Source organism: Dendrobium catenatum, unplaced genomic scaffold (assembly GCF_001605985.2).
Source record: "Dendrobium catenatum unplaced genomic scaffold, ASM160598v2 fragScaff_scaffold_156, whole genome shotgun sequence".
NCBI classification, from domain to species: Eukaryota; Viridiplantae; Streptophyta; class Magnoliopsida; order Asparagales; family Orchidaceae; genus Dendrobium; species Dendrobium catenatum.
In genome coordinates this window covers 2,374,292-2,400,445 of record NW_021318618.1, presented here as the reverse complement: position 1 = coordinate 2,400,445, position 26,154 = coordinate 2,374,292, and the positions used below count along the sequence as shown (strand labels likewise).

General features: G+C 33.1%; 1 protein-coding gene across 1 annotated transcript; it reads right to left on the bottom strand.

Annotated features, from left to right (window-relative positions):
* Positions 1-6,358: 6,358 nt before the first annotated feature.
* Positions 6,359-23,667, bottom strand: LOC110094043 (protein SUPPRESSOR OF K(+) TRANSPORT GROWTH DEFECT 1-like). Its single transcript, XM_020819176.2, has 8 exons — positions 22,864-23,667; positions 22,089-22,194; positions 20,394-20,592; positions 8,504-8,572; positions 8,351-8,425; positions 7,860-7,958; positions 7,622-7,777; positions 6,359-6,755 (listed from the first exon to the last, which is right to left on the bottom strand). The coding sequence occupies exons 1-8, from the start codon at positions 23,330-23,332 to the stop codon at positions 6,630-6,632; spliced, it is 1,299 nt and encodes a 432-aa protein (XP_020674835.1). The 5' UTR covers positions 23,333-23,667; the 3' UTR covers positions 6,359-6,629.
* Positions 23,668-26,154: the final 2,487 nt, after the last annotated feature.

The following is a 26,154-nucleotide window of genomic DNA, read 5'->3' as shown; positions in this document are numbered from 1 at the left end:
CTATTCTGTTGTAGTTCCCTCTACAACAACTTTCTTAATCTTAAGGTTTTTTTATATTTTTTTAGAGTCCCTTCAATCTTGCATTAGAGATGCCTTTAAGCCTACACTTAGGTGGGTCCTTCAATTTTTTAATCTCATCATGTGCATTACATATTAACTTGTGGTTCTTTCTCATTCCATCAAGGATCAAGTTTATATTTTTAGTCATGTCCTTCATTACAACCAACATTTACTATTCAGTCTCCTCATTCCCCTATAACCGTGTGATAATTTGATATGGAGATAATTTTTGAATATCATACCACTAAATTCCTCAAATGTCGTCATATCTTTCTTTCCAAATCCTATAAACATGCGACCAGCATATATATCTTTCATGGCTCTTGCTGACCATCATAATAGTAGATACCTCACAACCTCGTAGGGATATTCATAATATTGTCATCAAAATGTCTATCTTTAAATAGTTAAATTAATGAATTAGTGTCCACATATTCAATCTTTGATCTTTTCTCTTTTTGAATATAGTTATATGCATACCCCTTAGATAATTCAATATTTTCGATACCTCCAACTTCATTGACAAGATAGGTAAATGCATCAATGATTCTTATCCTAGCTTCTATAATTGATTTAAGAACTAATTCTTTCTCTTCACTAATATTTTTAATGATATAAATAAATGTTGGTCTTCTAGTTTAGGCAATTCATGATTGTGATTTTCTATAAATTTTTGCACCTTTTAAATTTTATCTTCATCCACTGCAAATCTAATCATAGCGGGAAACCTCGTTCTGGTTTAATTTTCAAAATTTTGATTGAAAAATTAAGTCATTACCCTTCTTAAAACTAGCTTTTGAGCACACAAATTCCTTACATTTTAATTTTACAATTTGGCTAATAATTATGATGTTTCTTGTAAACATTAAAACCAATATTATAAGCATAACTACAGTATGTATCGTATGCTTCCTTCTCATAATTATAAACACCATGTGTATAAGAGAAACTTATTCAAATCGTTGAATATAACCTTTTACATAGCTCAATTAACAACAATACATAGCTCAATACACAGGAATGCACATCAATACACAATAATATATTGCAATGCATAGTAATACACAACTCAATACACAATGATACATAGCAATACATAGCTCAGTACATATTAATGCATGGTAGTATAAGCTCAATGCATAGCAATACACAGCAGTATATAATTATACAAAGTAATACATAACTCAATATACAGAAATATACAGATCAAAACACACTAATTCATAGTAATATGTAGCTAAATACACAGCAATACACAATTCAATACAAAGCAATACATATCTCAATTCACAGCTTAATACAGAGCAATATATATAGCAATGCACAACTTAACATAGTATTTATTAACAAAAAAATAAACATATTCACAACATAATTTCCACATGATTATAAGCTTGTATATAAAATTGTACACATTAATATATAGTGTGTATTAGAAGAAAAATATTTTTAACATAATTTCACAAATACATATAATTTGAAGAATATACCCTAAATCCTTAAAAAACTATATATTTATATTAAAATCATATTTTTGTGGCATTAAACATATAAATAATTGAAGAATCCATCCTAAACCCTAAAAAACTATATATTTACAAGAAATGCAGTAAAACTTGGGAGGTGTTTAAAATTTACTAATACTAACCCTATTTTTTCTCACATGGTTGGTTGCAGTAAGTCTTCCTAGACATTTTGCATACCGCCTTTCATCTCCTCAAAGAATGCAACATCCTTCAAATCAGTCTCCATCTTCTTCGTTTGTTTCTCATTTTTCTTTCTCAGCAGGTAAAATGTGATATTATGCTCGCCCAACCCCCAAATATTTTGGCGCTTTCACTAGTTTTTTTTAAGGTAAAATAAGTGTATGGACAGGGTCAGGCCATCGGGTTGTAAGAAAAAACTATAAATATTAAATATCCACGTGTCAGTATTTTATTGGAGTCCGGACATAGAGATACATCCAGACTCCTAGACATTTTGCATACCGCCTTTCATCTCCTCAAAGAATGCAACGTACCCCAAATCAGTTTCCATCTTCTTCGTTTGTTTCTCATTTTTCTTTCTCAGCAGGTAAAATGTGATATTATGCCCGCCCAACAACAACAACAACAACAACATCAAGCCTTTATCCCACTACGTGGGGTCGGCTACATGAAACCTTTTTCTCCATTGTGTTCTATTAAAAGTCAAATTCTCATTTAATATATATATATATAGTTTTCATAATATATATTTATTATACTAAAATATAATTGTGTCAAGTAAATGATCAAATATGTCAACCTAATTCAAACACTATTAAAACATTTAAGTTCAAATTCACCCGTTTAACAAATGAGTAGGATTTGAGTTGACCAACGAATTTGATTTAGATCAAAAAAATAGCTCGTTTAATATTATTTTCTTAAGTTCTTTTGCTTGTTAGTATGATCTTCCTATTTTTAATTAATTAATCTAAACTAAGAAACGAATTATCAAATCTAGTCACTTAAAATGTGGCAGATAAGATTAGCGACAGTCGTTTTAAATGGTTTTGTCATTTAAAACATTGGTCTTATGATGACTTTATTAGGAGAGTAAATATTTTAGATCTAGTCTATATTAAGAAAAATAGATGCAGACTTTAAAAATTGGTTAAACATTATTAAAAATGATCTATTTTATTAGATTTAAATGACAATTTGACTTTTCATAGAATATTATGGTGAAAAAAGATTTATATAGTCGACCACATATAGTGGATAAAGGTTTGTTGCTGTTGTTATTGTTACTGTTGAGTTATCGAGTCAGATTCGTTTTACCAGTGGGTTGGTTCGGATCAATCTTCTTAGTCATATTTATTAAATAAGTCGACTATGAGCTGATTAAATTTAGGTCAGATCAAATTCGTATCAACCCAAACCCAATCCATTAACCTATTTTGACAACTCCTCATAAAATAACATTCATTTAAAAAAAAATTCCTTCATAGAGATCAAATTAGGGTAATCTTTTGGAATATTAAAAAGGCTCTATTGAATCGATTTGAATTATTTATATGCCTAAACTGCAATAGTCAAGCTAGCCATGGAAGTCTACTCTCAGGAACAAATTTTAAATTTCTTCGCTTTGTGTTGAAAGATTTTGCTAAAAAGAAATCCTTTGAAAGTCCCCATCATCTTATTTTTATCAATATGGAGTTAAGAAATAAATTATAAATAATAGTTTTATGTATCTTTGGTCAAAGGGTTATGTTATTATGTTGCAAGGAAATAGCAACTTGATTATGTTTAATTAAACATTTTCGATGAGGATTTTAGCAAAAACGTCACTGATGACCAAAGCTCTGCGTGAAATACTATAAATTAATAAATCAACCATAAGATATTGTATCAACATGCATGTTTATGGGATCAGTTTGAGGATTGATTATTTTGTGTGAATGTCGAACGTCGTCCGCAGACTAACTAGAATTCGCCACGTCACCCCTTCGTTTGATACTGCTATGTATCGCTTGGTACCGCTTACGTGACACATTCTGCTTAGTCTTTGAACGGCGTTATGCGTCCGGCCTCCGCATAGGATAATTTCTCCAGTTTGAAAGTGGGATAAGCTTTTGAAATTGTATTGTAAAAGTAGTCCATTGATTAATGTTTCTCTAATTTAGTCCATTTGATTATATAAAATTGATCAAAAAATAGTCCTTTGGGGACTAAATTGAGATCAATTTTATATTACGTCTATAACATAAGATACACTTTTGGATCAATTTTGTATAGTCGATAGATTAAATTGAGGCAACGTGATGTTCAAGGACTAAATTGGTCATACACAAATAATCTGGAGATTATTTTGAAAATTTTTGGTACAAAACTCTTGTATAGATTAAAAAAAATTATTAATTCAATCATATCAAATCATTCAGTTGGGACATTTTAAATAGCTAAAAAAATTCATGTAGCTGCTTGAATCAGATCGAAATTTGACCTAAATATTTGAAATTGATAAGAATCTCTAAATTTTATTTAATAATGTTTGATATATAATCATTCAACTCATTGAATGAGAACAAAGGTTTTATTTAGGACAACTTTCTTATTATTTTCTAAAAAAAAATTTTAGTAAAAAAAAAATTGAACTAAATTTTTTTATAATAGAAAGCTATTTTAAAAAATCGTAAGAAAGTCATCTCAAATGAAGCCAAAAAACATTTGGAATTTTATTTTTTTATATGCCAGTAATTGATGATTTTGTTCATACATTAATTTTTATTATTTTTTAAAGGTTATATAGCATTATTTGGCTTATATTTATTTTAATAAGAGAGGAACAATTAAAAAATTACAATTTTTCATAATAAATAGCTCCAATAATCCTTAACTTGCCATTCTAATTATTTATCTTCAGTGTTCTTTTCATTGATGTAGATTAGTGTTGGTTCAAACTAACGAGAATTAGTCTTAATTAACATATGTAATATGGAACAGAAATAAAAGGGGTAAAATTTTAGAAAAACAAATTATGAGATTAGCAATTGAATAGGAGGTAAAAATTATGTAAGGCTGAGCTTGACAGGCAGCCGTTAGATTTGTTTTCAAATATTATATTATAAAAGAAAATTTTATATTACACTAATCTTAAAGCAAATCATGATACAAATTAATCAAGATATTGTGACATAATTGTTAAATTTACTTGATTAAATAATACCTATGTTGCATGATCTATTTGACATAACTTTCTCGTGCTTTGCTTCTTCAGATAGCAATTAGAATTTCGTTTGACTATTACTTTCCCACTGTTTTTTAGAAATTTCTATGATTAAAAGTTATTTTTTGAAACCAGATTAGCTCAGTTAATTTCCCCATAAAAACTTCACAACCAACTTCATAGAACACTATGACCGTCACAAGCAAATATTTAGGCTTCGTTTAGGACGGCTTTCTTATTGCTTCTTAAAATAACTTTTTAGTACAAAAATTAAAACTTTTATATTAAAAAGCTGCTTTAAGAAGCAATAAAAAAACGGTCCCAAACAAAGCCTTAGTCTTGCTCCAAGTATTCGGAATCTAATCTACAAATTTTCATTGCATGACGGATTAACCCTATTATGAGAAGCCTCCATCCACCCCACTTTCCTTTCATCCAAAGATAGCTAAAGAAAATTCGTCATCCATGAGCAAAATAGGTAAAAGTCTCTCATTTGAAGGCTGTGGAGAGAGATAAAATAGAAACAAAGGTAAACAATGTTCAAATCAGATGGTTAAGGATTCAAATCCACCTACTATTTCCTCAAAAATTGGTTGCATTGAAAGCAACTACAACTAACAAAGTTGAAAAAAATTAAATAAATCATTAAGAAAATTAGTGGATTTAAGCCAATTAATTTGTTCAATGAAATAACTTTGAGATCATTTTGATTTTTTTTTTTTTTTTTTGTGAGCTTTTTTATATTCTAATACAACATCAACAAACTATTATCCTACTACTTGAGGTCGGCTACATGAATCTTTTTTATTCATTATCTTGTTAAGAGTTAAATTCTCATTTAAAACTAATAAATAAAAATTATTTCTAATATTTTCTAATCAAATCTTTTTAAATTTAACTCTACCTTTCTTAATATAAATCAAATCTAATACATCTACTCTCCTAACCGGGCTATCATAAGGCCATTGTTTTATGTGACCAAATCATCTAAGGCGATCGTCTGTTATCTTATATTCCACTTGAGCTAAAAAAAATGAAATATATTTGATATTCCTCAAAACCCGAAGAAAGAATTCATTTTTTAAGAGAACAAGGTTGAGCTCTTCCTTCTCCTATCACTTATGCCTCTGACCACCTCAACCCTGATAAGATTATCTTCATCTTTCTTCTTGAGCACTACTAATGCAATGCAAAGATGTGAACTTTATGAAAGATTATAAAATGAAGGAAATTATAACATTGAATGGATGGCCTCTTTGTCAACTTGCTTGACTAAGGTATAAGATTATTTTATCTAGTGCCATGCTACCTACCCCCAGCTACTTAGACCTTCTTCGGGACGGCTTTCTTACTTCTTCTTAGAAAAGCTTTTTATACTAAAACACTTTTTTAAGTAATAAGAAAATCGTTCCAAATAAAATCTAAACAAAGTTCAGATATCACCTTTCAGACAATGTCATATGTAACCCCAAAAGAATGGAATCTTAAGTATAATTAGCAACACTATGCAACATAAAAAGTGTTAAAATTTGTAAGAAATAACTAATTTTCGCAAAAAAAAATAATAATAATAATATCACAAATAGTATTCAACAGGTACAAAAATAAAAAATAAGAATTAATAAAGTCAATGAAAAGAGAGTGATGCATAAATCAGGTTCTGCAGCACAATGACATTAACTAAATTTGGATCAAATTATTGATTGTGGAAGTTAATCAAGTCACAAGTAAGCATCTAGCCCTTCAAGCAACCACAAAGTTGTATAAAATTCCCTATGGGGGCAAGAGACGCTTTATACATTTCTTCCACGATGAGAATAATATCAAACTACAATATACAAATTACATGAAGGAGCTGAGTAGAACAACCAACCTTTTTAACCTTCCTCTCCAAACTCCTTTGTAAATCTCTCATGAACCTCAAGATCCGCTTTGCTAACCGTTGGACGCTGTCTCGCAAGCACCTTATCGAAATCTGCTCTTGCTATAGGTGGTGGAAGAATCTGCCGCATAAAATTAAGTATATAAAACAAATCACTAAGACTGTTTGGTTTGATGGAATTGAAGGGAATGGGTAGATATATGTTGGGGAGTATGCAAGCAAATCATAAAATTCTACACATCTAAAGTCTAAAACTTATTTATATATCACTTTAGTATCTAAATTATATAACATAATATGCATAAAATAATGCGTTTTATTATAAAGAAGTTAATATTAATTATATTTATTAAATAATTTAATATTGTGAATGTTATATATATGTAAATATAAATATTTTAAGAATTAGATATATAAATACATTAGAATTTTGAGACATGTCTGTAAATCTAGATATTATTGTGTGCGGACACCGAACGGGAGAGAACCGTCAGATTTTCTCTCCGTTAACAATGAAAGTGCAGTTACTGTAGCAGTTGCGCTTTCACTGTGGACAGAGAGAAAACCGGGCAGTTTTTTCCGTCCGGTGTCCGCACAAAATAAAAAGTCATGTAAATCTCCAATATATTTATATTAGTTATTTGATTTGAATTAAATTAATAGATAATTGAATTTATTTTGAAAATCTAATAAATATATTATTCATATTTGACAATTTCCTACCCAATCCTAGTGAAGAACGAGAAGAAAAATTTATCAGCTTAGGTTATCACTATGACTCACATACCCTAAACCCTAACATAGAACTAAAAATTGAATTTCTCTTCAATCGACCAAATAAGTGGGGGAAAACTAATTTCAATTCAATTCCCTAACCATTTACTTTTTCAATTCCTTGAAGCCAGATAAAGCCTATAAATTACTTAGAGATGAATCAGTGAAAATTGTTTAAAAGACTCTAAACAGGTGTTAAATACAAGAGCGCACCTTGGCAGCAAGGCCTTCTGCAGCAAGTTCCTGCATTGTGGTTTGTACAGATCCTGGAGTTTTTGGTCCACATGGCATCAGCATACCATCAGAAGTTTTTATGAAAAACATTGCATCTTGAGTCTTTCGAACAGGCTCAAACAGAACATCCTTTACCTGTCATGAAGAGGAAGCCATTGGCAAGCTCATTCGTCTAAAAAAAGGGCTATGAAGCAAACACATTGATAGCAAAACTCACACAGACATAAATATCTGAACCGGAAAAGCCTTCCGTCCTGCGAGCCAAACTCTCAAAATCACTTTCCATCAAATTGTTAGGAGTATCCCCTAGATGTACCTATATAAAACAAAATAAAATAAAATGACTAAACTGAAAATATTAATAATTTAGGCTTCGTTTGGAACGACTTTCTTACTGCTTCTTAAAACAGCTTTCTAGAAGAAAAAAATAATAATTTTGTACTAAAAAATTGCTTTAAGAAGGAGAAAGAAAGCCGTCCCAAACGAAGTCTTAATCAGATGTTATGTAAAAATGCTTTTTCAAGAGAAAATGGTACGCTAATAAGGAAACAGGAGAAACGAGTTATATTAGTTCAGTAGTTTATCTTGTGACAAAATCACAGAAACCAACGGAAACAGGTCAGCACTTGAATAAAGGTCAAGTTTTTGATAGAGCGTTAGAGCGGAGCATTATTGAGCAGATCATATAGTACATGCTGCAATCAATACCTTAAACATATGTTGCCGGGCCTTTAGATCAGGAAGAGGAATGTAGATTCGCTTATCAAAACGACGTCGAATGGCCTGTTTTACCATAAACAAAGGCATGTAAATCAATTTCATAAATTATTCATTTTGCTTTCATAAAGACAATCACAGAACCTGATCCAGAGCATATGGTGTGTTTGTAGCAGCAAGTACAAGAACTTTATGGTCATTGTTACCAACACCCTGTAATAAATCAAAAGGCTCAGGACACCTATTTATGAAACAAGCATTAAGCAGATGATACCAACCAATAAAAAAAACACATTCCATTCTTGTTTGTAGATTCCACCAGAGATTAAGGTTTCGTTTGGGACTGCTTTCTTATTGCTTCATGAAGCAACTTTTTAGTACAAAAATTAAAAATTTTGTACTAGAAAGCTGCTTTAAGAAGTAGTAAGAAAGTTGTCCCAAATAAAGCCTAAGTTTAGTCCTCTCAAGTATTGTTAAGTCTTTCAATTATTTTCCAAGTTATAGCACTTGATGCAGAGAGCATATAAAAGAAGTTCAATTTGCTAGCAGAATCATCTCAACTCCAATTATGCACATGAAGCAGGTTAAATTTGCAGGCCATTAATGTTTTGTAAGGGATGTAACTGCTTGAAGCCATGTCACTATATGAGGGTTATTAAGCATGAGGAGTTGCATATTGTTTCATGGAAGTCTAAATCACCGTGCAATTCTCCAGTTCCCTTTCTTGTTGCCGAATGGATCCCATATTCTATTAGTTTCTTCTTTCAACTGCGAGGAATATTGTCTAAATTCACTTGGGAGGAAAATGAATCAAGTATCAATTCTTTTATTAAATTAATTTATGTTTATTTAATGGTTCATCTATCATCACGCTGATTTGGAACGCTTCCTCTCCTCTCAAGTTCCCCTCTTCCTCCCTTCCTTTTCCCCAAGCCTCTCCTTACAAACCTGATACAAATCTAGCATCAATAGGATATGCATCAAGTCGAGTTCGAGTGAGCTGCACTCGGATTAAATCAAAATTTTGATTTCACTTTGAGCCAAATTTGACTCAAGCTAGAAAATGATTGATTCATAGTCAATTTTCAAGTTGATTCAAGGCGAGTCTCTAAATTTTAAAATATTTCCTAATTTCTTAAGAATATAAGTTGTATTTGAATATCATATACTTAATGCATGTTTATAAAAGTGACAACACATATAAATGTGTATTTTTACCTGAATTGAGCCAATTTCATATTGTATCAAACTAATTTCAAGCAATACAATCTTGAGTTGAAGCTGATCAATTTTAATTTGAAATCCATGAAAATTCGAGTGAGCTTCAAACAAAATTGCTAGCCCTCAGCATCAACTCATGTTGCATTTCAGCTAATATATTATACTTACAAAGAGCTTGACTCTCACTGCCATGATTGGGATGATTTTAAAAAATTCTAAACAATAAGCTCCATAATATATTTGACACAATTTCATCTTTAATTGTGCTTTATTCTTCTATGAAATATTATAAATTGCACTCTCGCAAATAAGATTGGACACTATGCTATATGTATATACCAGAAGACAGTCCCTCTATATTTCCCTCCTAGAGAAAGGAATAAGAATTTTTATGAATGAAATGCAACTTTCAAAGTGGAGCCTTCCCCTGCCCGTGGTAATTGATTCATCTCCTTTCTTCCTTCTTTTATCTTCTTATCCTTGGTCGCCTAGGACCATTAATAATACTCAAAACTCCAAATTAGCCAAAAATCACTCAACATTTGAGTTGGATCAGAATCTACTTGTTCATATTGGAGTTGATTCATGTACGAAGACATTTGGCTCGAACCTAATTCTGAATTGAGTTCAATTCATGGTTGGCTCCCTCAAAAAAAAATGATTCGAGCAGGCTAAAAATATATATTAATATCGTCAAATAATTTTGGCATGACCCAATGCTTTGATGAAACCCTACTCCTACATACAACATAGCAAGTTACATTCAATTTTTGTGATTAGTAGTTCATACCTTATTTTTTTCTATAAGATAAAACTGAAATATAAATTTTGTTTGAACAGTTAATATTTCATTTGAATACAAATATATTTTTACATCATAAATCCCTAACCGCATTCTTTTCACTCAATCACTCTCGCAGTCAACAGCTCTCACCTTTCTCTCAAAGGACATGACTAGTTTGTTGCTTTGCTCCATCTACACCCTGCAACTTTCTCTCTCCTCTCTTAGAATATCTCCCAACACTAGAGTCATCTCTCATTCTCTCTACTTTCATGTTTCAACCATTCTTGATCACTCGCCTTCCTAGTCCAATCACCTTATATCTTCTCAACCTCAGAGTCTTTACTATTTCACAACCCCAATCTCATGGAGATTTTTCCTGTCCATTACAAAATTGCAGTCCCACCCTCGCAATTAGCCCCTTAATTTGATTTAATTTCAAATAAGCTAAAAAAATTAAAGTTGTTTCATAATCAAAATCATTTCAAGGCAAGCTGGCTCAATTCAAATAGAGTTTAATTTTGATTATGATTCCAATTCTAGTTTGAGTCAAGTAGGAACTAATTACTAACAACTCTAGCAAGACTTTCACGAACTAGATTCAATACTATCCCTAAGCTCGCCCCAAAGACTATCCTCTTCTTTCAAGCTTACAACAAAGAGTGATGGGAACATCAGAGCTTGGATGGTTTATCATCGTAGAGGCCGGAGATCTACAGTCTTGATTGAGTCTTTATATTTTTAGTTTTCATGTGTTATAGGAAATTTATGTTGTGTTATTTGTTTTATTACAGTTTTACCCTTACTTGAGGGAACTTTTGTGTTGTTTGGCCAAGGGCCTTCTTATCTTTTGTCCTTTCATATTTTTTGTGCCTATATATATGGCCAATTGTTCTCTTGTACGGATGATAAATATTTTGATATAAATTTTTTCTTACCTACTTTCTCTTCTATTGGTGAATTGAGTTTGTGTGTGAAGTCCTTTGGAGAAAGGCAAAGAAATACCCAACAGCGTGTGAACTCTTGGTTGGTATCATCTTCCTTCTCTAACTTTTTTTTTCTCCTTCCCTAGCCACCCAAACAGCCCCCTAGCTACAGCAAACTGTTGCCCTCAACCAGCAACCACCTCCCTCCCTTCCTCTCATCCACCTCCATCTTCTACCCAACACCCGTGACCCTTGGGCTTCCCAAATTATGGGATTAATTCACATTAATTGAACATTTATCTCAATTAATTGTGACCTTTGGAGATCCATAACCACTTTTACTTTTTCCCTTCCCAAGCAAGCCACATCAGCCCTCCCTCTTCCCAAGCAACCAACCCCACCTCTTCACCTCTCAAGCTAACTTTTTCCTTTCCCAAGCCAACTACTTCCCTTCCCAAGCAAGCCACATCAGCGCTCTCTTTCCCAAGCAACCAGCCCCACCTCTTCACCTCCCCAGCTAACTTTTCCCTTTACCAAGCCAACTAATTTTCTTTCCAAACAAACCACATCATCCCTTTCTCTTCCCCAAGTAGCCAACTCTCACCTCTTCACTTCCCAAGCTGAATTCTCCCTTTCCAAACCATTAAAATCAGCGAATGCATCCCCTCCTCTCCATGCAGCCGGCCTAGTTCACCCCTCCAAACCCCAAAACTGTGATCTCTTCACTTCCAAATCCTCATATAGCTGAAATTTTCTTTTCTCTCCTCACTATTCTACCTCTACAAGGAAACTTAGCTTCTACTAATGCAACAAGGACATTGATTCAACAAATAGCAAGGGTTTCAAGGGGAAGCAAAGGAGGAACTAGACGTTACTTCATCAAGGACTTCATTCCTCCCATTCATGAGCTAAGTATCAAACCCTCCCCTTGTCTTCATCTAACTAAATATTGGTCTTATCATTTCATCCATAGTAGCATCATCTCATATGTGTTGATTAATCCACCAAGTTTTGCTCAAATTTGAGCAAACAGAAACTCTAGTGACTAATCCCTTAATTAAATATTGGACTTGCGTCAACCCATATAAGCTAGTCTAAACCGATTCACCTTTATTATTATTTAGCCTTTGCTTGTTCGTTTCTTACTATCACATGATCTAATAGTTCAAATTTTTTTATTGTTCTTAATGTTTATGAAATTTATGTTGATGTCTTTGATGTTCTCTTAGCTTAAATCTCTATTTGCATAACTTATTTTATTTAGTCCTGCATCAAAGAGGCTTATGTCAGTTGTTGTGATACCCTTCCTCCACCAAGCAAGCAATGAGAATGCTCCTCACAACCGCTAACAGCATGCTCTCTCATCCAAAAGAGAGTAACAAGAACCTCCAAACCTGCAAAAAACTCAATTGTTGGTAGTATCTTCCCTAATAGCTATTGTCACCTATTCAAGGCTTGCTATCCCAATTCAAGTCTTGGTATATAAGAAGAATCTCAGCATTGAGCTTTAGAGACCACCGTCAACCTAGCATTCTTGCATGGAGTCAACCAAATAACTCATTGGGTCACATATGGGTCCACTTAACTAGGAAAAAAGTTCTAATAATACTACTAAGGGAATTGAAATAAAGATGAGGGAAAGCCTAAAAAAGGTAAAGATGGTGTTAGCAGACTTATAGTTTGTAAAAGATGTTAAGCTAATGAAAATCCAAGCGGTAGTGTTGGTAGTGGTGGTTGTGGTGACCGAAATTTTGCATGGGATATTGGGCAGATGCGAATTTAAGGAAGATGCCCGTGGCTTTCATATTTAGTATAGGATATGTGAAACTTTCAGCTTTCGAAAAAAAAAAAACTATGTGCTGTAGCACAAAATTAGGGAGGAAATTCCATGCACCTTGATGGGTTGGTGGAGACAAACTTGCACAAACTAGACAACTAGACCCTTGGATGTAGGAACTTAGCTTTGATGCCAAATGATGTAAACAGACCTAAAACTTCTCGTGGAAGAGGAGAACAATTAGCAGAAGAACAATAGTGGAAGATCCTTGTCGCAACTGTGGGCAAAAGAAAAAAAAACACCTTATTTTACCAAACAGGACTACCTTACAGGATTTTAAGCAAGGATCTAAACTAGACAAGGAAGAAGAACCAACAAAGCAACTTAATTCATAGCTTAATCATCAAATAGCATAAGCCCACATATAGCTCAAGTAACGTGTGTGTGTGCGCGCAACCTAGAACTTCCTATGGAGGAGGGGAAGAGTTAGCTGAAGGCTGACAGCGGAATATTCCTGTGGCAACTGTGGGCAAACTGTGGGCAATAGACACAGAGAAACGCCACATTTTACCAGATAGGACCACCCAAAGGATTGTAAGGAAGATTCTAAACCACAGAGGGAAGAAGAACCAACAGAGAACCTGAATTAATAGCTTAATAATCAAATATCCATAAGCCCTCACATAGCTTAAGAGTGTGCGCGTGCATGTGTATATAAGCACACATACATACATATTGACTTGATCCATAAGCAATTACATCCCTAACAAACTAAATGACATGCAAACGAAATATAAATTAACATTAGTAAATGTGAAGTAACAAAATGTCACATATGACTAGCAATGTGCATTTGAATGCTTTGGATGATTTCATTTAGGAGTTAGCTAAATCAATTAATTTTTCTTAGAGAGAGAGAGAGAGAGACTTAGATCCATAAGCAATAACATCCCTAACCAAAACTAAACGAAGCGAAAATCAAATGTGAACTAACCTTAATAATAGTGAAGTAACAAATGTCCCATATAACTAGTGTGCATTTGATCGCTTTGGATATTTTGGTTTACAAATCAGCTAAACCAGATAATTTTTATTATTAAATTCAAAAAATTGAACCAACTAAATTATTAATTGAACTTTAATTTAGTTAGTTTGGTTCAATCTTGAATGAACCAAAATATTGTTAATTTTAACAATAAATTTACATAAAGTAAAAGCTCAAAATAGTCCCCGACTATTAGTAAATGTCCAATTTACTCCTAAACTTTCATTCTAACTCAATCTAGTCCCTTGAATATTAGAAAATATCCCAATTTGATTTCAAGGTCAAATATAATAGTTAAAATTAACTACAACGGTTAAATGTGAGAATATTTTGAGTATTATAGTATATATTAGATTATATTATTTTTATATTTTTTGCTATTTATCATATTAAAATAAAATAAAAAAATCATGATGAAAGTTAACCAACTAATGAACAAGAGTGAATAATTAATAAACGATATTAATTTTCATTATAAATTTTATATTTATTTTAATATGATAAATAAAATATATATATATAATAATATAATCTCACATATAATATAATACCCGAAATGCCCTCATATTTAACGGTTGGTATTAAATTTAACGGTTACTTTTGGTCTTATGACCAAATTGAGATATTTTCTAATAATCGGATAACTAGATTAAGGCACCATAAAATTATGGGGACTAAATTGGGTATTTATCAATAGTCTGGGAACTATTTTGAGTTCTTACTCAATTTAAATATATTTAGTCTAAACAACATGTATTAAGGACATATATTCTTTTTTATTAAAACTTGTAATTTTTTTCATATGGAATAAATAATATTAATGCTAATCTTTCTATCACTTTTTCATTTATAGTTCATAGGCTTAATTGATTTAATATTTTAAAAATTAGTATAATTTCATTTTTTATTTCATCAATTTTATAAAAGCAAAAAATTCAAACCAATAATAAAAAAATCAAAGAAAATCAAATTACAACTAATAACCAAATTAAACAAACCAAATTGATCGGTTCAACTTAGTTTTCAATTTTATCCAAATAATGCATACCTAATTAACCTATATTGTCAACGGGATCTGATATCAATTTGAATTTTCATGTCGTAGTTCTAAGGTCCTCAATGTTACTTCATCACAAGTCAAAAAAATAACCTTAAGGTTAATGTTACACAAGAAAGTTTAGCCTCTCTTACACAAACAGTCAATAAAATGTGTGACAAGGCACTTCCAATGGTGCTAATTTTCTAAGTCCCAACACTAACGCACCTCCACCAACTAGACTTGCTCCTCAAAAACCATGTTCACTACCACGATGAACATTATGGAAATCCTCCTTCACAGCAATCTGACACATATGTTGTCCTATCTCAAAGACAATCTCTATACACAATAGCACCACCATCGCCCAAATCATCCAAGTGAGGATCCAAGTACCAATTGAACTACTCGTGATGAGGAATTTTATCCTCACCACCACGACACATATCACAGCTGGTAATATGGTTATCATAGTAGTCACTTTGTTAAACCCACCTCTAAGATTAATTTAAGTTGTCCATCATTTAATGGTTGTCAAGGCCCAAATGCTTTCATCGACAGGCTTGTTCAAATCGAAAAAACTAGCAATTGGTATTAAATGAATGAAGCAAATGGATCTGATTTCTCTCTATGAACTCGCAGGTTGTACCAAATGACTTTAGCAAAGCTTGGGATATAAATTGACAGCTCAACACACCACCTATCAATACATGGGTTGACATGTGCCAGTATCTCCGTTAAAAATATATTCCTTGATATCATAGACAATTTTTTGCCAAATTGCATAAGCTTCAATAAGGTTCTCTTTGTATCACCAATTATCTAGATATGTTTGAAGACATTGTCACTGATTGCCTTCTAATCATGACTAAATTCATTTAGGGCCTTCATCCTAACATTCATATGGCTTTTGATCCATACATACCCACCACCTTCAATGATGACTATCATCACACTTTGGAATTTGAGAAATATTAAACGCATACTCAAATGCTATGCAAATCTATCTTATACAACATATTATGATATGCCACATCTAGTGCCTCCCTTCCTACAGATCCAATAACCAATACTCACCCAGAAAAATCAATCATTGCTAATTCAATCACCATATAAGAAAACGCCTTAGCACCTTAAGCACATAGTCACAACAGAAACAAGCAAGATCCCCTACTCGCTTCATCTGTCATAAACCAAGACACATCTCGCTAAATTTCTCACCATGCGCTCACCCTCAAAAATATCAAACCTAAACTTCAACACACTAAAACTCCTAATGAGGATTTCAAGGACAATAATCTACGTTCGAGTAATATGGATTTATATTGCTTAAAGAAATATGAGCAGATGATGGGCAAGTGTTGCGTTCATACCATCCCATCAAATGGGAAAGACTGCAACCTACCTCTAAGGTACACCCCTTAGTTGTTCCTATTGCCAAATTACTAGCAGACTTCCCTGACCTAACCCAAGTAAAGCTACTTGATGGGCTCCATCCCATGCAAGACATCAAGAACATTAATGACTTAGTCTCAAGTGCACCATTATCACCACACTATAAGATAAATATCACGGAAGATGTTGAACTTTTAAAAAAAAAAGCAAATGGTCTCTTTAAGCCTCACCATTGTGCCATCCTTATCCTTCTAACCAATAAGAAGGATGATACTTGATATAATTATGTTGATGATGGGGCCATCAATAAGATTAGAGCTGAATATTATTTGCCTAAATTGCATTTAGATGATATGCTTAACTTACTCACCAGGTCAATATTCTTTAGCAAAATCAACCTGTGAATTGATAACATCAAACAAAAATCAATAGCATAAATGAGTCCTCAGATGTCTTTTTACAAGTGATTGGTAATGCCATTTAAACTTTCTAATGCATCGAGTACCTTCATGTGAGTCATGAATAAAGTCTGGCAACCATTTCATCAGCAAATTTCTTATGGTTTTCTTAGATGATACCTTGATTTGTAAAACCGCTACTACAACAATTTGACCTATATTCGACTAACTTTGGACATCCTATATACCCAAAAACTATAAATCAATTTAAATTAATGCACTTTTTTGCAACCTAAGGTTTTCTGGATTGGTTTCACTATTTTAAGTAATGATGTTGCTACTTAACCTCTTCAACAGCCAAGCTATAATGGATTGGCCTTGTGTTTATGTTTCATAATTTTCACGTCCAAGCTATTTTGAAGTGTAGATTAACCAAGGATTTAGTATGTCAATGGCTCCACTACCGAAAGTCATTATGAGAGATACATTCCAATGGTCATCTTTGACTAACTCTGACTTTAAACAATTCAAACTTAAATGATTTAGACTCATGTCCTTCGCCTCAGTCACTTTTCCAAAGTTTTTGAGATAGCTTGCAATGCCTCTAGACTCTAGAGTTAAAATCGAAGACGCCCTCAGCTGAGAAGGCCATTTCGTGACCTACTATAGTAAAAAAATAACTTAATAAGACTAAGCAATGCTATCATATCAAGGGTAAGGAGTTTCATGCAAGCGTTCAATTCTTAATGCTTATGAGATGAGCCTCTATTTATGGGAGAAAAGGGGTTCACAACTCTCGATAATTCTATGTTGGAGTAGCCCAAGCATTCTCAATGGGGTGTTCAATAACTTCTATGTTGGAGCAAGCCCCTTATCGACGATTATGAAGGCAAACAAGTGATGATTATATGACTTATAAATATTCCAAAAAACCTAAACAGACATATGATACTTCTAAGAATATGAAAAATGTGAATGAAAATAAAAACCAAAAAAAAGTAAAATTAGCATTTGACTAGTTTAGCGCATTAAATTATTAGACACTTGATAATTATATTATATTTCATTACTAACAGGAATTAATGCATATTGCTTATAATTGTTTCATATACTTGTTCAATTATCAAATCATGTTTTAATTTTCTGTTTATTACATAGAGCTAGATATATTTATGATTATTAATACTCATGTCAGTTCAAAAGATCAGCAATAGCATATTGTGTTATGTTTCTCATATTTTGAACTATGTAGTAGATATGTTTATCCCATTACACTTTATAGCTCGCCAGATACTATTATAGCTATTATTTCTGGTAAATATAGCAAGTTGGGTCTAATAAGTTGATCGGGTTTTATCCTCCAATAGTATTTTGTAATACATTTTTCTATGTAAGAGGAATGTTTAAGATGCAGATTAAAAATATCTAGTATGTGTTAATTATCTATGATGTTAATTAAAGCTAAGCAATTTATTTTAATGAATCTAATATGTATGCCATAATATTAATGGTTGCAAAAGATGTATTTGATGATCATGAAAAAAGTTTTGTGATTCATAACAACTTAAGAAGATAAATTTTGTACTCGCTCAATCTTGCTTAGAAAGAGCCGGATGGATGTTGATGGGAAATGCATCAAACCAGGTTGCCTACCTCTCCTATGCCTCTTGCTTGACAGAGGCTTCCATATTTTGTCAGATTCTTTCATAATGACCTTGCCAATTATGAAATAATCCAAATGGATTCCTCTTAAATTCTTCTTATTACTTTGCTTGTGCTCTCCCTGTTCAAATCCTCATATAAATATAGAATATACGTCTGTCAAAAAGCATCTCATGACAATGAAAGTTACAAACAAGTGATTCTCTCTCTCTCTCTCTTTCATCTCTCTCTCTCTAGCTTGAATCCCCAACACATTTTTCTTGAATCCCCAACACATTTTTCTTGAATCCCCAACACATTTTTCATGCCCTAGTTCACATCAATGTTCAGGCGGGTTTGCTAATGGATAGGCAGCTTCAAGATTTTTTTTTTTTTTTGCCTGGCCCAGATAGCAAAGGTAGGGTACAAATTTAACCGCCAACTCATGTGACTGCACTTTTCTGTTGAGCTTTCATAGGGCATAATAGGGGAGAACATAAATTACTTGGATATTTAAAGTAATGACCGTAATAACTTGACACCAATGAGCTTCAAATCAAAGTTCACATGCATATAAACCTGAAAGGATCCAAAGAAAAAAAATCCATCAAAATAAATCTCCGGAAACAAATAATCACTATAACTTTCAAATGGACGGAAAAAAATAAAAATACAAACTTCACAATTCTTTTAACCAAAAAAAAATCCTCCTTAAATGGAGTTCGCATATTTCAGCTCTAACTACAAAATGGTGCAATATTACAGACCAAATAACTCTTTCTAGGTTATTAAAAAGGCCAATGTTGACAGCTTAGATGCAACTTCAAGCACAACTAACAGCCAAAACAAAAAGAATACCAAACCATACATGAGCCGCTCGCCACTATTGTAGAATCTAAATGATCATGAATATGCATGATCAACATGCAAAGCCACATGCACAAAAAAGTGAGATTCTACAAAAATTTCATATTCAAGCGCTTACCAAGATTTTAGAATTCATGCAATGCAACTAAATGTTCAATCATGGGAAATCTTGCAGCCAAACAAGATTAACTAATGAGCCAGCTGCAGTATACATAAATAGTAGCCCAAGCTTAAAGTGAATGATCACTGTGACATAGGTTAGACCTTTTAAGGTCAATGGATTTACAATACTATTCGCAACCGCCATATCTGGACCAAGCCAACCCATTAATCCCCGATCTTGCTCAGATTTAGAAAACCCTGACACACTAGCATAAACTTCCACCTAAGTCACACCAGTAAGCACCCTGCCTACTACCACATTAACCAGTCTCGTACCCACTCTTCCTTGCATTCTTCCTGAAATTTGATGTACCAGTTATGACCATTGGTAACAACAGTTTAATATATTGCATTTATCAGATTTTGGCATACAACGCATTTGAGGTGCTCAAGCAAATGCAATGGTTGTGGCTAATGGGCTGTTGACAATGGGATCATATAAATGAAAATTGTTAAAGTGTTATGCAGGTAAACAATAACAGAAGATAATCATTGCAAACTGTTCACAGATAGTTAACAATATGATGTGCTCGGCTTGCACTAAACAGTACAATTGAGGCTAAACTTGGCAATTTAGGTCGTTAGTAATATTGTACTTTTGTAATTGATGCCAAGTTCCATCTTGGTAGCTCCTAACAAGACTACAATTATTTATCTGAGGCCATGCATTACCAAATTCAAAGTTTCTATGAAAGCTATGAAGTTGATATTCCTTTGAGACTTCATGAGAAAAAAATGGTTGCCCACAATCAGAAAATGAAATATCTGCATGACATCAACCATACCTGCATTTGCACAAGTAGTTCTGTTTTTATCCTTCGAGATGCTTCACTTTCACTGCCTTCTCCACGCTGGCCACACAGTGAATCAATTTCATCAATGAAGATGATGGAAGGAGCATTTTCACGAGACATTTGAAAAAGATTTGAAACTAGCTTTTCACTTTCACCCATCCATTTTGAAACCAAATCTGATGAAGATATACTGTAAAAAGTTTTGGCGTCAAGTACACTAAATATATGTTTCCTCAAACTACCAGTACAACGTTATCAACACCAAAGAATAGTCTTTTTTTTATTTTTATGAATTGCAGAAAAAAGATTATGGCTTGGCAATAAGAACAAAAAGGGTTTTGCATGAAACTAAACTTTCTGAAGTGCACTAAAATGTTTAAAATAAAATCTTAAACATGCACATACTTGTTGGACTCTTCCAATTAAAACATGTATAAGGTTTTGACCACAAGCCACGCAAGTGAGGTGGATAAATAGACATGATCAGTCATCAATCCTAATTGGTGCAAAAAAATTGAACTGTAGTTGGCTTCGCTCCAATTACTCAGATTTTTATTGCCTAATCTCTACATCAACAATGCTGAATAAACATTATTTTATAAAGCACTGACACTTTATAATATCAAAATATACAGTGTCCAACATATATAGGGCACTACACACATTCAACATGTGTTGAACCTTGGTGGTCAGCTCAATTAAAGTAATAATCATAAAGAATGTGTATCAAACACGTTTTTTGTGGGTTAACTAAAATAGCAATTATGAGAATGAATGAACTACGGAAGAGATAAAATTAAGAAAAAATTTCAATTTTTAATAAAAAATGAAACGTGTTTTAACAAAACGCACACGCACATGCGCAGCCATATGCATGCACCCACACGCATATGCGCAACAACACACGTGTGCGCAACCACACACACGTGCGCGTGCAACCACACACACGTGCGCGTGCAACCACACACATGTGCGCGCGCAACCATACACACGTGCGCGCGCAACCATACACACACGCACACACGCAACCATACACACACACGCATATATTGATATATGTCCTAAAGTTTTAATAATAAAGGCATTCAGGTACGTGTTAGTGCATCATAAGTATTCATCCTAGTCCTAGTTAAACTAAATTCAAAATAGGATAACAACAAAAAAACCCTAAATCTATTCTTTGACCTCTTTTACTCATAAATTTCTTTTGAAATAAAAAAGGCTTCTCTGCCAAAAAACTGAATTCCTTTTGTGCTTCATTTTTTTATCATGTATTTTATTGCATGGAGACAACTATAAATAAATAGATATACAGAATCAAAAAAGCAAAAAGTTCAAAATGCAGGGCATGTTCAAAAATAAGCCAGCATGCAAGGACATAAAGATGAGAAACAAACACGAAATAGTAGAACATATTCATAGAGTAAAACGGGGGCATGGTTTAAATTTGTTGGAAAATAAGTTCATGACTTGATCACATGCAGAAACAATACAGCGATGTTATAATTTGTGAAAGAAAGGATGAATAGAATTATAAGATCAAGCAAAGCTATTTGCATGCTGACTAAAATGGTTATCAGTAAAAATAAAGAAAGACATTAGGGAAAATGCAGGTATGGTTGATGTCATTAGGGCAAATCAAATATTCAATACAAATAGTACAACGCAATTAAGAAGGACAAAAACCTAAAGAAGGTTGATTCAGCCTCCGTAGCAACGGCTTTGGCCAAATATGACTTTCCTGTTCCAGGTGGACCATATAAAAGAAAAGCCCTCCATGGCCTCCTCTTGCCTGTAGAAAATGCTATGGCATCAAGCACAAAAATCAAAGATGAAAGCATAGCTCTTTTTTAAAAGTGCAACTATACAGGCCACAAAATATGCCGTAAAAGAGGTTAAAAGTAATGGAAGGATGATAAAGGGGAAAAAAACCCATAATTAGCTATAATACTGCTGATGTATTGAGTTAAATAAGTGGCAATATCATTTAAATATGATAAATCAAAAAGCTTCAAGTTCAGTCTAATACTGATGTATTCTCAATAGATCCACTTCGCTCTGGTATATTACAAATATTTACTCTAACCACTTAGTATTATAATGAGCTAACTGAATTTTCAGCCGGAAAAGCTAGGAAGTCTAGCCTTATTGCTCAAGTCTGATCAACAACCGTGCAGATTGACAGGCTCTCTAATAAAAAAATGGTCAGTTCGATGATCTCAAACACTAATAAAATCTTCAATGAAATACTGATTGTCAAATACTAAAACCAACATTTTTCTGCCAATTCATCACAAAATAACTTCAGAGTTGCGAATCCATATAAAACTGTAAAAATTAAAAAATATAACAGGACCATGAGAAGAAACAAAGATATTACAATTACATAAAATAGCAACTTGGCATAGATAGCGCAAATCCAAAGATGAATAAGAAGAAGAAGCAACAGAAGAGAACATACCAGTGAAGAACTGAGGAAACTTGACAGGCAATATGACAGCTTCCTGCAAGGCTTGCTTGGCGCTCTCAAGCCCAGCAACATCGTTCCACTTGATGTTCGGCTTCTCCCTTATGATCGCCGAGTTAAGTCCCGCTCTGAGTTTAGTCTGCTCCGGATCATCGCCACCATCATCTCCATCCTTCGGCTTCGTCTTCGCTTTCGTGGCAACCGCCGCATCCCCATTAGAAGCCGGCCCTGGCCCTCCCTCATCAAGCACGGCACGTATCTCCTCCGCGCGCCGAAGGTAGTCGGTGAACTTCTGGGTGATCGCTTCCTTAATCTTAGGGTTCTTCTCGTACTTGAGATGCGTCTTGAAGTACTCCAGCGCGTTCATGTAAAGGGGAAAGGCCCTGACGTAGTTCCCAGCATTGTCTTCCTGTACCGCCTGCTTCACGTACTCGATCGCTTGCTCCTTGAAATTGCTATACATCTCCAATTACTCTTATCTATCGGCGGCACCAATCTCAAAAACTTGATTCAATGTTGTGAAGCCGAAGGCCTGACCACGGATTCGATGAAAAATGGAATCCCGAGAATTTGATGTGATAAAAAAACCTAGATTGATGATGAAGGCAAAGAAATAGATTGATATGGAAAATTAATAGATGAGATCGATCAGTGGAGGTATCCAGAGCGATCGATTAGGAAAATTGATAGATGGGATCTATCCGCAGAAGGATCGGGGAGCTAGGGCTTGATGAAGTTGGGCGTGGTAGACGGGAAGGGTGCGGACAATGAAGAGGAAATAGAATTTTGGTTGAAATATTGTATTGACCAAAAACGTGATTTAATAGAGTTAAATTATTTATATTAATTCTGAAATTTATGTATCACTCATCATAAAATATCTCTAAAATTTTAAAGGCTAATTATAATTTAAATTTTAATCATAATATCTTTGTAAGAAAAAAAATTAGTATGATTTATGAAAAACAAGTAGAATAAGCGCCTTTGATTTTTTTTTAAGAGATATTATAGTTTAAAACAATTAAATAAATGAATAATTAGTGTTCTATTCAAATAATATTTGTTCAAGTTTGTAAGTAAATAAGTTTAAATATTTTTTAAAATCTCAAATAAAATTTTGTTTGGGTCATCTTATTTAATTAATTTTGTGATAGAAAAATAATCAATAAAAAATAGTGTGCATTTAGATTATGGATAACAATATTTAAAATTTTTATTTTAAAAAATATATATAATTTTTAAATTGTGATCCACTTTTTTTATATCATGTATCATTAAAATTTTTCTCGAGCCTCAGTATCAATCTCGATCATCTAAGCGTGCATCATCAATGAATACATAGAACCCCTTGAGGTTTTGAAGTGAGCCTCTAGTGTAAGCTATTTGAACTTCAAAAAAAAAAAAAAAAAAAACTCACCTAATGGGGAGGCAAAAAAAGAGAATCATGTCATCTCAAATGACATAAATAATCAAGGGTATTTGTGGCCTAGTATAAAAATCAATGGAATGTAGACTAAGGCTTCATTTGGGACAGCTTCTTTATTGCTTTTCAAAATGGCTTTTTAGTACAAAATTTTATAATTCAAGAAATTTTTATACTAAAAAGTTATTTTAGAAAGCAATAAGAAAGCTAACCCAAATGAAGTATAACTCACATATACATTCTTTATTTGGACTGAAACCCAATGAAATGGACCAAACTATTTCAAAAGGTAGAGAGTGTGCCTAACTGCAAACTCGAAAGATAATAATATACACGACCATTTCAAAGATTTTTCATACCCAATGCATTGCATAAAATGGAGTTAATATTGATAATAATGACAATTTCTCATTAGCACTGGCCCTTATAAGTATTGCACTCAAAGTGAGGAGCTTAATGAACACTCTTGATTGATGGTGATTATTCATATATTGGGATTCATTACATGGGATATTAAGGAAGGCAACACCAAACATGACAAATGGCATTAGCTAGTAACATAAAAAAGTGAGGCTTATGGTCCACGAAAAAAGAATTGCTTAATGATAGTAAACTATCTGACATCAACTTCAATGAGGGGTCAAATGGGATTGTTATAAGGGAAGGCATTAGACATATTGTTTTTTGAATAACCCAATGAGATAACTACTTCGATAAGGGACAAGGGACTTAATATTAGGTATCATCCTGCTATAGCATATACAAAGAGATAAATGACAAGATTTACACTTCATAGACAGAAGATGCCTTCAAATCCACCTAAATAGATTTAAAGCCATGATGATGGGTCTTAGTGGTGAATATGCTAACATGAGACGAGATATACAATATGGTATGACTCAACTAGACTCCACTGTGGTATGTTATATTTATAAATAGGAGATGTGTAGCTAAATGCTAATAGATCTCTCCTCTCTAGTGACGGATATACTAAGATTGTTCATTTAAATGTTCTTTTATAAAAGATGATTAGAGGTGGAGATTTTGTTAGTAAAATCATAATCCAGTTAATTTTAGTCCTAAAAAGTTATCCCTACAAGGATAAAGTATTCATGTTTAGAGAGGAATGATAAGCACAAATATAAATATTAGAAAGTTGTAATTACATCCTTGAAGTAGTAAAGATGAAAGGGACACAAGATGAGGAACATTGCATTCAATTAACTTTGCATACTTGATCTTTTATCCTACTATCACTTATTATCACAAACATACGCAAATAGAAAATATATTATTGCAAGAAATTGTTATCACATTAACCCTTAAGATTATAGATAGTTTACAATGAATAATCTGTAATGCATGAGTATGGGATAGCAACAATTACAAGTATTAGGAAAGATAACATTTAAACAATATAGGGTATATAACTTATCCAAATCATACACGAGTTAATGGCTTGGAGTAGGGGACTCTTATATTTGGAGTTGATGGGTCCACACATTACTGGGTAGTTGGACCTAGTCACCACGACCTGGTGAGGTATGGCTATTTGAACAATAAGAGAAGAGTTGTCAAATTTAAGTCGATGTGTGATAGGTGGTGGGCCCAAAGCTAGTGGCTATAGAGTCAAAGGCTCTAGCATGATTCGAATATACATGAATGTGGAATGGCACTATATTAGAGTTAATTGGAGCATGTGGGAAAATACTACAATAGGTGATGATGAGCATTAAGAGACGGGCACTCATCGATGGATATCATAATAGTAAGATGGTGGGCAATATAATAGTGGGATAATAGATAAGTTATCATCTCAGGCTACAACAAAGCATATCATCCTATAAAGGGCAATACATTTT

Coding starts and splice junctions, on each gene's coding strand:
- LOC110094043 (XM_020819176.2), bottom strand. CDS start 23,332: ATGTATAGCAATTTCAAGGAGCAAGCGATCGAGTACGTGAAGCAGGCG. Junction 20,593..22,088: donor GCTGAATCAACCTTCTTTAG/GTTTTTGTCCTT, acceptor AACTTTTTACAG/TATATCTTCATCAGATTTGG. Junction 7,778..7,859: donor GTTCAGATATTTATGTCTGT/GTGAGTTTTGCT, acceptor TCTTCATGACAG/GTAAAGGATGTTCTGTTTGA.